The 14,271-nt window shown below is 47.5% G+C and overlaps 1 protein-coding gene across 4 annotated transcripts in view; it reads right to left on the bottom strand.

Annotated features, from left to right (window-relative positions):
- The window catches only part of PLEKHA2 (pleckstrin homology domain containing A2), a 75,620-nt gene that overhangs the window by 43,521 nt on the left and 17,828 nt on the right, over positions 1–14,271 (bottom strand). For all 4 annotated transcript variants that reach the window (XM_081809394.1, XM_081809398.1, XM_081809385.1 and 1 more), the window contains one exon: positions 2,964–3,127. In XM_081809394.1, coding sequence (XP_081665520.1) covers positions 2,964–3,104 — 141 coding nt within the window. In that variant the 5' untranslated portion in view covers positions 3,105–3,127. The remainder of the gene's footprint in view (positions 1–2,963; positions 3,128–14,271) is intronic.

The raw sequence follows: 14,271 nt of genomic DNA, 5'->3' as shown, positions 1-14,271 counted from the left end.
CTCGCGCCAACTCCAGCGCTATACCTGTGTGACCTTGAACAAAGGTGCCAAACTTCCTGCACCTTGCGGAGTACTTCCAGAGTGATAATAGCCCCCGAGTCCCAGGATCACTGGAAGGACTCCATGAGACGATATACGTAAAGCATTCCACACTCAGGAAGGATAACCAGCAGTTAAGAGTAATAGTAGTGGCAGCGGGAGTGTAGTAAAACCAGGCTCCAGAAACACCAACTCCCAAGTAGCTTCGACAGGCAAAGATCGGAGACGTGGGTTGAGAGAACCTCCCGCTTATGAATGCCTATTAACTAAGATACCATATCAGGCATCTCCTTTTCCCTATAAAAGTAAGATGGTGGGGCGCCTGGGTGGCTCAGTCGTTAAGCGTCTGCCTTCGGCTCGGGTCATGGTCCCAGGGTCCTGGGATGGAGCCCCACATCGGGCTCCTTGCTCGGCGGGAAGCCTGCTTCTCCCTCTGCCACTCCCCCTGCTTGTGTTCCCTCTCTCGCTGTGTGTCTCTCCGTCAAATAAATAAATAAAATCTTAATAAATAAATAAATAAAGGCAGGGGAACCAGAGCCCGACAGTGTCAGAGATTGCCAGCGCCGGGATCCCAGCTCTGTCACTTTCTCATTGTGTAACTGTGGGCAAATTCTTCCCTGCCTTACCCACGTCACCTTTAGAATGAGGACAATAATACCTACCAATCAGACTTGTCAGAATGAAATGAAAACCCATTGAAGTCTTTAGAACAGTGCTTGCCACATACTCGTAAGTGTTCGCTGATACTATTTTACAACTTATAAAAATAGCCACTCTCAAATCTAGGATGGCTATTTGGCCACTAACACGACGAAGAGCTAAGCTAACGACAGGCGGAGTGAAACGTTCAGAACTATTTCCCTGCCACAGCAAGACTGTTTTTTTTCGGCACAGGCCAAGCCAGCTGAAATCTCTGCTTCCGGGGAAAATGTCAAGACTCTCCTGCAGTGGCCACGAGTTCCATTTGATAACTCAAACTCGAAGAAGACTCTAGCTCCAAGAGCCTCCTGAGAGCTGAGTCAGCAGGGAAGTGCAGGAGGCCCCCTAGGCAGGGTAGGACCTGCTGCAGAGGCTGACCCCAGAGTTCCCAGTGAGGCAGCCCATGGTGGAGCATTCGAGGTCAGTGCACGTTCTAGAACCAAAGAACAGTCAAATCAGTGGGCAGGACAGAGCAAGGGAAATCCCGACAACTGGCAACATTTGAAATCTGAGGTGGTGACAATGTGGCCCTGGGTGATCTGTCACTGACAGCAAGATTCTCAGCCTGTGGTCCAGGATGTGAAGGAGGGACCAGCTCTCAGAGGAGGTGGCTGCTGACAGTTAGTCAGGATTCCCTAGGCAAGTGCATTTGGATTAAGAACAGTCCTAGCAGGAAGCATGGCAGTAAGCACATATGTCAAGACAAAAATACTTTTGAATTACCCTAGCTAATATGACAGATGAGTGGGAGAAAGTACATAAAGGGAGAAAAAGGGAAAGGGAATGATAAAACCCAGAGACCATGAGTCACTCGGGGCTCACCCCTGGCATGCCAGAAGCCAAGTCTACAGCAACAAAGACTTGATCCCAAGCTCCTTCAACAGTGCTACTTCCCTTCACAGTGGATCTGTTGACCCAGCTGTGGGCACCTGTACAGAGCAAAGGCAGGGAAAATGATAGAGTAGGGCCAGAAGGCAAACCCAAGACCAAAACATTATCAGAGGCAAGCATTCCAGACTAAGTCAAGGACATAAGTGTCCATATGTAGGCTTCATCCTGCAAGCCCAGCACTTCAGATGAAAGTAATCAACAGAAGGGTTATCAGGGATGTGGAGTGACACATGGGGCACAATTCTACTTAGGGTTAAGTCTTTCCTGGAGAAGGTGACTAGGTGGCAGCTAACCTGAGTATATTTTTTTTATCTATAGCGTTTCCTCTCAGCCATCAAATCCAGAGGACAAATGCCAAAGGCCTCTAGAGGATTAGTCCCTGGATAATGACCTAGAGACTCACAGTGATCTTTTTCCACTGCACATCTTAAAGCACAAATCCATCCCCTAACACCCAGACTTCCCTCTTCCCAAGTCTCTCGACCAGAGCTAGATCTCAGCCCCCACCCCTCCTAGCCACAACATGGCTATGAGCCGTGAACTTGACATTCAGGGGCCATGCCAATCTTTGGGGCCTCGGTCCACCAAACCGCTCCAGGGCAGTGGGAAGGAAAGAGCCAGCAGCACTCACAGCACCAGAAAAAAGACTTGAGACTTTTTCCCATACCAGTGATGACTCCAGGGATTCCCAGGATGAGCAACAGAAAGTAGGGGGTCTGACTGCCACAAAATGCTAGGCAAGTCACCTAATTCTGGCCGTGTCCTTGATGAAGTCAACTCCAATGTCTGAGACTCAGTTTCTCATCTGTAGCATGAAGAAGCAAAACTAGGTGACCACCAAAGTCACCTCCAAACCAGGATTCTGTGATCTATGACTTCCTGATGAACGAGACCGAAGTAGTCCAACATCTGTCCAGCTCAAGGAACCAGGCCACATTCTCTGCCAGTGAGGGGCCCCAGACTGGAAGAACAGGAGTGGTCACGAGGCCACAGCCATAACAAGGTTGGTGAAAGACAGCAAGCCATGCCCTGGAGCCCGGAACCAGCCGGGCCAGCCTCTCCTGGACTTCCGCGAGTGTTCAATTCCTGAGTGCAAGAAAAGATACCAGATCCCCAGGGGCAGGAGAGATGAGTTTCCTTTTCCTCAAGCTAACATCTGGGATGGTTCCCTGTGTGTGTGTATGTGTTTGATGGGGGTTTTTTCCCCTCCTCACTGAGTACCAGTTTGATGCTGCCCACAGGAGCTGAAGCCCTTGAGGCTAATCCCACTGGCATTCCTCCCAGGCCAGCCACCACACCCCCCCGCCCAGCCACCTTCCCATGCAGCCTCTCACCTGGGGGTTGTCCATGTACCAGAGAAGGCAGTTGGCCTGGGTGTCCAGAATAAAGTACCTCCGCAGAAACTTGCCGCTGTTCTCATTCTCCTCAATGTCCAGAAACCCACAGATTCGGTTCTGTCGATCCACATAAGGCATTCCTGGGCTCTGCTCACATCACCCTGCATGGCAGGAGGAAGGGAGGTGATGAGGAGGAAGGTGACTTTCATCCTGCCTCAGGACCTGTAAGAACTTCACTCTGGCTTGACTCACCTCTGTGAGAAGCTAGGCGCTCTCTCTCATCAGCCCTTCTTCCCCAGAGCACCAACTGTTCCACCCCAACCAGACCCTGGAAACCTCTCTCAATTCTGTTCCATACACAGCCAGCAAAATGCATGAGCAGGTACTCAACTAAGTTTCCTGCGGTGCTACTGTGCGCCGAGAAGAGCCTCGGGTAACTTTACATATAAAGAGGAAATAAGCCTAGATCAGGGGCCTGGGTTCTCATTCCAGTTTTAGCCTCTTAATAAGTGTGACTGTAAGCTATTTCATCTTCCCGCACTTCAGTTTCTGCACCTGTAAAACAGGGATAAGAGTGGTGCCTCCACCCCCTAAGATTTTGGTGAGAATAAAGTGCCTGGCACACATTAACCATTTCATAAACCCTAGGTATTATTACTGCCCTTCACAAAAGCCTTGTAAAGTAAGCCATAACCCAATTTTATACATAAAGAAACTCAGAAAATATTTAAGCTTCAACTCAAATACTCGTATAAAACTTTGCCAGGAATTCAGTCATCAAGAGCAAACCCTCCAGCTCCATGAAGGAATTAAATCTGAGGGCCACATCCCTCAGCCCTAGCTTCACTTACTTCACTCTGCTGTTACCCAAAGGCCACTTATGACTGGAAGAACGAGGAATCGGAAGAAGGCCCCAACCAATGAACACCTTCACTGACTCCAAAAGGGTCTCTGATGATGAGAGACAAGCTGCACCTTCAAGCCAGACTCCTTTCTCCACGTGATTTCCTTCTGACTCTCTGAAGAGCCAGACGAAGGGCAGGGGCTCTATTCTCCTCCCCAAGGAGGATGAGCACCTTCCAGTAAGCAGTTACACCCAATCTGGATCACAGCACAGTGCACAGGTAGAACAAGGGCCCACAAGGGTCAGAAAACACCACATGACATTCTGACTTTCAAGGACAGACAACACCCACCACTGGGCCCCGCTTGGCTTCAACAAGCGAAACTCACCCAAGCCCACCAAGGCCCTAAGCAAAGTGGGGAGCCGGCTGGCCTGAGGCCATGCGTGCCCCACCACGCTGGGTCAGCAAGTAAGCTACCAAGATGCCACACCCAGAGTCGTCCAGGCCCAGGGCAGGTCAGTCCCACATTCCCACAAGATTAGGCTCACTTGGGCACCTGGGTGGCTCAGATGGTTGGGCGTCTGCCTTCGGCTCAGGTCATGATCCCAGGGTCCTGGGATCGAGTCCCACATCGGGCTCCCTGCTCCTTGGGAGCCTGTTTCTCCCTCTGCTTCTCTCTCTCTCTCTCTCTCTGTCTCTCATGAATAAATAAATAAAATCTTTAAAAAAAAAAAAAAAAAGATTAGGCTCACTTGAAGGGTGGCAACTGGTGGCATGGTCTGTTCTCTCCCACCCCCATAGGTGGCCTGCACTGTGGAGAGGCAGACCCAAGAAAAAGTGCCCCCCGCCAACACTCATGCGAGTGCGTGTAAGCCCGCGCGCACACACACACACACACACAAAGATACCAGGGAACAATAAATCCTTGATTGCAGGTTAAGATCAGGCCAGATTCCTGATGAGGACAGATGACAGTCAGAAGGGACATGGGTCAGGGGCCCACGACTACTTGCTGGGCAATGGTGGGGGACAAAAGAATATAGCAGGCAGAGAAATGGGACAAAGGTGAAAAAGCACAGCTAAAAGGAAGGAAAGAAGTAAAAGAGAAGGCGAGAACAGGATAAAACCTGGGAAGATGGTGGAGAAGGAAGTAGCAATATGGAGGAAGTGGAGGACCACGGTGCCAAGGAGCATCTTGGCTGTCACAGGTCGCACAGCCGGACCCCCGCTCTCCCGGTGCTTTCCCAGCGAACCTTCCATCCCAGCTGCGGTTCCGTAGCCGGGCAAGCGTGAGGTCTGGAAAGGGGAAGGGTGGGCTGGAGCCAAGAGTCAGGAACAAGCACCAGGGGAGGAATTTCAAGTCTTCTAGCAGACACTGGGTCAAAGACGGGAAGGCAGGAGGCCTGGCTTTGGCTGGGAAGGAGCATACCCCTGAGAAAGGATGCAGCTTCCCCCCAGAGAATCGGGGGAAATCGGAGTCTCATGCAGAAAGGCTGGGATGTCCAATGCATCCCATGCACAGTCCCGTGCACAGCCGCCCAGTCGGGATGAAGGAGCTCACCCAATCCCCAAGAAAACCAGGCAAATTCCCTTGATGCCAGCCCAGCCACAGAGACCGAATTTCCAGAAGTTTCAGGACTGCTGCCACTCCTGGGACATCTCTAAGAGAAAGCATATAAACTGCAGGGGGGGTAACCAAGCCGACTGTCTTTAGACCCAGCTGGTAAGCATGGCATCCAGCTTACTGCTGGCTTTCAAATGTTCCCTTTTCAGCCTACAGGATTAATCAGTGCCAGCCTTTTTGTCAGGTCACAGGCTAGAGAAGGCACTGTCTACAATCCTCCAACAGGCTGCCTTTGTGGAGGGGGCTTCCCATCTCCATGGGAAAAAGGAAGGAGAACAAAAAGAATTCTGGTTACTTCTCCTGACTGTGGTTCTATCGCCAGAAAAAAAAGCTGCTCGGATGTCCTGGGAAGCAGCTGAGTCACGGAGCTCATCAAGAATGTGGGAGGCAGGGGAGAAGGATGGGCTGCAGGAGAACCAAGCATCACAGGGAAATGCTGTTATGCCTAGCCGGCCCACACAGAAGCAACATACTCAAAAGATGGTGCACCAAACACAAACCTGACGTCCTAACCCCCAATCCTCTGTCAGTTCATTCTGACCCCACTTTTCATCCCTTGTCAGAACAGAGGCTAAGGTTTGGTACAGGGAGCCTGCTTCTCCCGATCCCCCAACTCCCTCTCTCTGCTCTTCAACCTGCCGCCACCATCTTCCAAGGCCCCCTGGCTCCTCCTCTTTTTCCCAGAAAGGCCCCCCTAATCCACTGATCTCTGCCACCCCATGCCCAGCCCCAACAACTGGGCAGTGAGGGGAGAGAGGGAAGTGCTAGTGAGTCATAAGGGAAGAGAAACACCTTGATGCACACATACATACTGTCACCCCAAATTCCCCTACTAAGACCCAGGCAAAGCTTTGTACCATTCTTTCTACATCCCTCCAATTACATAGTTTTAGCCTGTTTTCTGACTCTTTAAAATCACTTGTTATCTTAAATTTCATTTTAATCCAAGTTTCCCACGGTAAAACTATTGAGTGGAGGGTGACATAGGTGCCCAGGACTTGCCCCCAACCCATGTCCTAAGCCCCATACCCTGACAATGACTCTCTCCCCATCTCCTAGGACAACATGGTGAGTGTTCTCACTGGGGTGCATCAGATACCCCTCTCCCAGGTGAGCCCCTTCACCTCTGCTCTAAGAGCATAATGAAACCTCCTAGCAAGTAGCTGCAGAGTCTTCACAACACATTGGTGACAAAGAACACAGAAGATTTGTGCAGGAAAGGACCTGGGTCTACCCAACTCAGTACCCACTTTCCCAAGTTTGCCAGACCTCCCTAGAATTTTCCATTTTTTGTGCAGAAATCACAGTGTAAGAATGCTGGAATTTTGGGGGGCACCTGGGTGGCTCAGATGGTTAAGCGTCTGCCTTCGGCTCAGGTCATGATCCCAGGGTCCTGGGATCGAGTCCCGCATCGGGCTCCCGGCTCAGCGGGGAGTCTGCTTCTCCCTCTGACCCTATCCCCTCTCATGCTGTTTCTCTCTCGCTCGCTCTCTAAAAAATAAATAAAAATCTTAAAAAAAAAAAAAAGAATGCTGGAATTTTTAAAAAATTCACTCTAGCCAATCGTTCTCATTTTTGCATGCTTTTTCATGCCCCTCTCCGCTTAATTGGCCTTTTTAAATTTTTAAATTATATCATAAACATGTTCATGTTCCTACAGTCTTTATAATCTTCTTTATAATCATTGCTTTTAATGGTTGCATAACATTACTGAACTGCATTTACTATAATTTACTTAACCATTTCTCTATGATTAGACAGATTATATTCAATTTTTCACTATTATAAATAATGTTATGAAAATTCTTATTTTCATGCTTTGTTTCTTCTTTCACATGGAAACAGCATACACAAATTCCAAGCAACAATATGACTAGATCATAGGTAATGATCTTTTATAATTCTTGAGACCTATTACAAAACTGCTTGCTAAAAGCATTGTCTGTTTACTTTGCAGTCAGCAATATATTGTTACCATCTCTATAATCTTGTATACATTGAATGTTCTCATTTCCAACTGTTGCTAGTTTTAAATATATAATGATGCCTAGTGAGGCTGAATGTTTTTCACGTTTGCTTCCTGCTTCATCTTCCTTCCTGGATCTTGTAAAATGCAATTCAAATTACGTGCACATACAGTAATGCATTCGTTCTCTCTCTCTCTCTCTCTCTCTCACACACACACACACACACATGCTCATCAAACCAAACCAAAACATGGCTTCACATAATCTAAATAACTGAAGAATGTATTTTAATGAAGAGTAAAATAGAAAAGAGCAAAGCTTTTTTTTTTAAGATTTTATTTATTTACTTGACAGAGAGAGACACAGCGAGAGAGGGAACACAAGCAGGGGGAGGGGGAGAGGGAGAAGCAGGCTTCCCTCGGAGCAGGGAGCCCGATGTGGGGCTCGATCCCAGGACCCCGGGATCATGACCCAAGCCAAAGGCAGACACCCAATGATGAGCCACCCAGGTGCCCCAGTAAAGAGGAAAGCTTTATATGAGTCAAATTTCTTCAGTGTATAGGTTCCTAAGTATGTACTGCGCTTGAAAATATGTTAAATATTTAATTTATGGTAAAAAGGGAGACTTTGAGCAAAAAGTGAGTTTGCACTAAGTTACCGACTGATCAGCAGCAGAAAATGGGTTAAATGTCAATTAAATGAAGATTCCCAGCCAACATTTGCCAGTTGACCAGATGAGGCTCATGAGAAGAGTTAAGGGCTTCCCACCTTAGAATGAGGTGAAAGGCACTGGGAGACATCTGTCCAAAATACCTACTTGACTACCATTTCAGTGTCTTAGGTTCCATTATTGGAGAAGATTTAAGCCAAGAAAAAAAATAATAAAACTGTCCCCTAGGAACTGAGGCAATTGACAACTTCATCAGGCTGATTAATACAAAAGAGACAGCTGGGACCAAAACCCGGAGGAAAAAAGAACATGCACCAATGGGAGACAGAGGCACTAGAGGGTCAAGAATATAAAGAGAAGATTGTTGCATGAAACAAATATCTACTTGAAAAGATGTCTTAGGATTCTTATACACCCAGGACAGGAGCATGAACCTTTGTGGAAAGCAATTTGGCAATAGGTAACAAGAGAGCTAAAAATGTTCATACCCTTTGACCCAGTAATTCTACTTCTAGGATTCCATCCAAGTAAATAAACTAAGATGCAAATAAAGATTAAAATTTTTAAAAAGGCAACTCCATTAGAATTCATAATAACAAGTTGGAAATGTCCTGAATGTCCCAATGATTAGGGGATAATTAAATAAATTACGGGACATTTACATAAGGAAATATTACACAATCATTAAAAAACTATGTTTTCGGGGCGCCTGGGTGGCTCAGTCGTTAAGCGTCTGCCTTCAGCTCAGGTCATGATCCCGGAGTCCTGGGATCGAGTCCCGCGTCGGGCTCCCTGCTCTGCGGGAAGCCTGCCTCTCCCTCTCCCGCTCCCCCTGCTTGTGTTCCCTCTCTCACTGTGTCTCTCTCTGTCAAAAAATAAATAAAAAATCTTTAAAAAATAAAATAAAATAAAAAACTATGTTTTCAGAGAATTTTAAATGAATTAGGGAGAAACTCATCATATCATAAGTTTTTTAAAGATACAATATGACTTACAATATGATCTCAATCCCCTAAATATTATTTTTGTATTTCTATATTTGGATAGAAAAAGACTGACATATAGACACCAAAATATTGACTATGGGTTATGGGGGAATTTTATTTACTTCTGTATATTTTCCAAATGTTCTACAGGGAATGTGTGTTCTTTTATTCAGCAGGTGGGGAAAGCTATTTAACTGCACACACACCCTGACCCCAGTGTATAAATTTTGAAGCTGAGAATAAATTTGTCAAGTCTCCAGAGTCCACAAACAAGCAAAACCTTGCCTCAATTATAGCTCTCCTGGGACTATTTGGTGTTTCAGAGTCTTTTTTTTTTTTTTTAAGTAAGCTCTACGTCCAACATGGGGCTTGAACTCACGACCCCGACATCAAGAGTTGCATGCTCCACCGACCGAGCCAGCCAGGTGCCCCAAAGTCTTAAACCTAAAAAGACACCATCCCACCCATCACAAATGCCCAAGAGCCAGGTACCTACCCAGAGGGCTTTGGCACTCTCCAATCTGGTTGAGTTGGGGTTTCTTATTTCTTATTGCAACATCCTCTTAGACGGGCCCATTCTTTCCCCTGCAGGGGTGGTTCCTTACTCTCAAGTCTTCATAAGAGGAGCCCCTGTCCTTGAGGCCAACTCAATATTCACACCCATGTCTATCACTATATTCCTCTATTGCTATAGCACCTAAGCCACACCATGCCCGGTGCTCTGGGAAAATGAAGCAGGAACCCTGACCAAGACCCCCAGTGGAATTTTCCTTCTTGAAACTTTGGAGACGGGGCTGGCATTTTTTAAATAAATGGCTGAATAGATGAATGAAGAGATGGATAAATAGATTTTTTTTCTTAAAGAAAAGCTTTAGAGTTATTACATCATTAAAGCTATAGTCTGCTCTACTGGATGTCTTTTTTTTTTTTTTTTTTAGGTTTCATTTTTCAAGTCGTCTTTACACCCAACGTGGGGGTCAAACTCACAACCCTGAGATCAAAAGTCACACACTCCACCGAATGAACCAGCCAGGCACCCCTTGGATATCTTATTTTTAAGATCGCTAGTGTAGTTTGGAGATAAAGGAAAAAACAGAGTGAAATAAGGGAGATTCATCTGCTTGACCATTTGACACTTTTGAGGTAAATAAAAAGGGAAGTGATAACAGAGATAAAGCCTTAAATGGTATTGGCCCCATTATGAAACCATCTACTGTAGCCTCTGATGGTTCAAGTATGAAAAAAACATTAATTCATTTTTAACATTTGGAGATTTTTCTTTCATGTTACTTTGCATTGGCAGGACAGGGAATTTCAGGGATTTTGCTCCAGAAAAAGTCAGGAAGGTGTTTCTCGACATGTGGTGGGATGTGCAGTAACCCATCTCCTGTCCTGTTACCCTGCTAGGGTGGAAGCTGGAGAGAGCAGGGTCCTTGGTGAGTGAGAGGGATCCCAACAGGAAATTGCTAAACTTTGACAGGAGAAAGTTTATCGGGAAATGACATCAGAGGTCTCAGAGGGCTGTAATACAGCAGACAGGAACCGGGCTGTGGAGCTACTGCTAGAATATGCACGGGCCATGTGAGCCGACTTCACCTATGTTCAAGTCTGCAGCATACGTAAGTGTGTAGTGCGGAGTTTCAACCATGCCAACGGCCCAGTAAAAACCACAAGACCCAGGCATAGCTATTTCAAAACACATCCTTGGGAACGGACCGAAGATTATAACTTAGAAAGTGCAGGAGCGTCTATCTCCTACTGTTAAACTATCACTGCATTTTGAAAGTGTCATAAGAACACATTCCAAGTAGTCTTAAGGCAGGAGAATAATGTGAGAGAGAACTTGTTCCCAGCGGAAGTGCAGAGTTAGGAATGCAAACATCTGCAGCAATGGGGAAGTTAAGAAAAGGTGCCCCTGTGACGCAGACAGCCCAAACCCCACCGGACCCTAGAACTTGGAGGGGAGGGCAAAAGACACTCAAGAAGGAATTTTTAAGGGGACACATTTCAGGAAACAGGCTGGAGAAACTGAACACTGATCCGCCGCAATAAAGATGCCAAAAGCAACAAAAATATTTTAAACAGTCATGACCTCTCTTAACAGAGGCTTCATCTATGGTCACAGAAAATGTGGTAGTTGGAGTCAGTAGGAGACAAAGGCCTTCCCATGGCTCAAGGCTCCACCAGAGATCATAAGCACAGGTGAGCAGCCTCACCAGGTTTATCAGTTAGCCTATAAACACTGAGATCTCCAACTCTCAGAATTGTGGCAGTCCCCCCAGTTGGGAGACACAATGAATTCAGTTTCACTGCAGGGCTCCCAAGCAGGAATCCAGAGCAATAATCTTCATTTAAAACCTGACCCACTGAAACATGGGCTGCAGAAAACTGAAAAGATAACATCATGGTTTCTCTTATCTACTTTTGCAAAGTGCTGGGGGAAACTGTAAGTGGCCTAAGTGTGTCTGTCTAAGGAGGAGGCCCATGGGGGAGAGGGAGGGGAGGGGCTGGGTGTGGCAAAGAGGATGTGCAGGTGACAGCGACCAGCGTGAGTGCATTTGTCGAAACTCCTGCAAGAAGACCATAGAAAGGGCGTGCTGATTTCAGTTACCCACCGATGTGGGAGAGTGAAGTGAGAGAGCACCTGTTTTAGAGCCAGACTCCACTGAACTCTTCTGGGCGTTTCCTCATTTGCAAAATGGAGAGAATCACTTTACCTACTTCAAAGGGGGCTGCAAGGATGAAATGAAATAGTGTGTGAAAAGTGCTTAACAGGAGTTCTGGTGAAGAGGAAGCACAGGGTAAATGTTGTTACGACGTGTGCGTGTGTGTGTGCGCGCGCGCTCGTGTGAAGCACCTAGCAAGCAGTCTGTGAGTATCATTACCACCGCAAAGCTGCTTACTGCGGGGCAGGCAGCTGCACGCCGTGCACGTCTCTACCGCTCCAGTATCAACAAGCACATGTCAAAAAGCAAAGGTTGGGAGGCTGGGATCCCTCACAAGGAAAGGCATAAACTTCCCTTACTCTTCCCTCTACTCCAAGAACCATCATATTTTACATCTCTGAAATTCTCCAGGAGGTTTAAAAAAAAAAATCCAAGAGATCCCCGGACTCCATGTTGGCCGGGCTATCCTGAAAGTGAACAGAAGCCAGGCACGCAGGTCAGGCTCCAGGGAAGGGAGTCCGGGACTGCCTCCGGCTCTGCCCACAGGAGCATCCCCACGCGGGAGAGCCCCTTTGCAAGTGGCTGGCCAACTGTAAGTCCTAGCTGATGGCACAGCGAATCCCGGCCTTTGCGCTTTAACTATAGTGTTTCTCAAGAGTGTAAGGACAAGCGGACCTAGCGTCCCACCCTCTTTATCTCAGCCTCCAGCCTCTGAGGGCAGAAAGGCACCCCACAGGCCCAAAGCTGAGAGCCTTTGGCCCCACACTGGGCAGTGTCAGGAGCTCCGGCCTCAGCAGCGCTGCGACCTCCATGGTGAAAGAGTTCAATTCAGCTTTCAGTCCTCTGCGGAAAGGAGATAAATTATAAAGCCTAAAAGGTTGGATGGGTTTAAAAGCAAGGGCCAGGGGATGGGAAAGCAGAGCAATCCAAGATTCGGAACAAAGGTCAATGGAGTCTTCCAGTTATAGTCCCACTGCACCAACCACAGGCCTCCTAAGAACAGGAAGGAAGGGACCCCATCCCTCCCACCTCTCAGCCGCCCTATCTCCCCACCCTGTCCAATTCCCTGGCTCAGTGATGGGCTTATACTGGGCAGGGCTAGGATTCTTCTCTCCCCATAGGCTGTCACACTATAATATTTGCTCTGCTTCCTTCCTTTCCAAAGCCTAACAGATTAGATTGCACGAGTCCTATCCAGCTCACTAAGACAGATGGAAAACTGAAAGTAAGGCAACCCAAACTGCTCAGGGTAGAAAGACAGAGGAGGTGGGGCAGTCCAATGTGCCAGCACCCAGACCCTCTTTTCCAAGCCCTCTGTTCACCTGCCTCATGAAGAAGACGGGCAATCAGGGAATGCCACTTGATGCACACCGTGAAGACCGTGCTCCTGCTGTTTGGGGGCTTCGTAGCCTTCCAGCACTTTGAGGAAACACCCAGCAAGCAAGCAGGAGAGCTGGTTGTTCGGGAGGATTTGACTGATAGAGCTAATGCTTCTGCCTTCCCGCTTTTGCAGAATTTCTCCATAGGTAGACACCAGCCAAAACCTGCATGTCTTCAGGGTTTATTTCAACCTTAGTAAAATACAGATCCCAATACGGTTCAGCTCACCAGGACGACAAGATGGGGCATGCAGGCCCTACTTCATTTTACAGAAGAGAGAAGAAAGCACCAACAAGAGGGAAAAGAAGGGCTTGCAAACTCTCTACCCAGGAGCAGGTGGTTTGCAAATCAGTACCTAGGTGATCACCCTCACCTGTGAGGTGAGCAAGGCTCCCATCATCAACTAGCTGAAATACCACCAGGGGCGCCACAGACACTTTGTAGAAAGGGGGGCTTAAAAAAAAAGGCTCACCAAAAAGGTCTAAAGGCAACATCCAGAGGAAATCCTCATGCACCAGCACAGTGAACCGAATTTCTACAGGCTTGAGGTACTGCCACACTGCTCTTTTCCCTTCCATCCGGACAGGTGCAAACAATTCATGTACCTGCAGCCATTCATTCATTCATTCATTCATTCAACAAACACCTGCCTAGCACCTAGGAGATGTCCTACATCACGCTGGCCATAGGGTCTAGACTACAAGGTAGACTTTTGCTATGGCAAAAGTCATCGTGTTCCGGCGCACACATGGAGAAGACAAATACCTGAAAGGATGATGCTTTCCAAAAAGCTTCCCCTGGTTTCTCAAAGCATGCCGGATCTCTATTTTAGCAGTCCACTTTGTGTTGGAGGCACTCGTGGACCGCCTGTGACTGCCATCGGACTCCCTGAAGACAGAGGCTGGCCTTCCTTGGACACTGCCTTTCACATCCTTGTTATCCATTACATGTCAACTGAATGCAACCGTGTAACAGAAAACAAGCCCTTCTATTCTTTCCAGACCTTTGGTTTCACTGTTTCTGAAGGCTGTGCCACCAAAGAAAAAGGATGAAGCTCCAGAAAGGAGGAGAAAGGGAACTGACTTAGATATATTAAGAACATAAGTACAATTTTGGAACTTCAGCCCAAGTGCAACCACCTCTCAGCGGGCTGAGGTGCCTCCAAGG

This window comes from Leptonychotes weddellii, chromosome 2 (genome assembly GCF_054177405.1).
Source record: "Leptonychotes weddellii isolate Sample4059 chromosome 2, ASM5417740v2, whole genome shotgun sequence".
NCBI lineage: Eukaryota > Metazoa > Chordata > Mammalia > Carnivora > Phocidae > Leptonychotes > Leptonychotes weddellii.
Note: the sequence above shows the minus strand (reverse complement) of the source record. Positions and strands in the feature narration are given on the sequence as shown.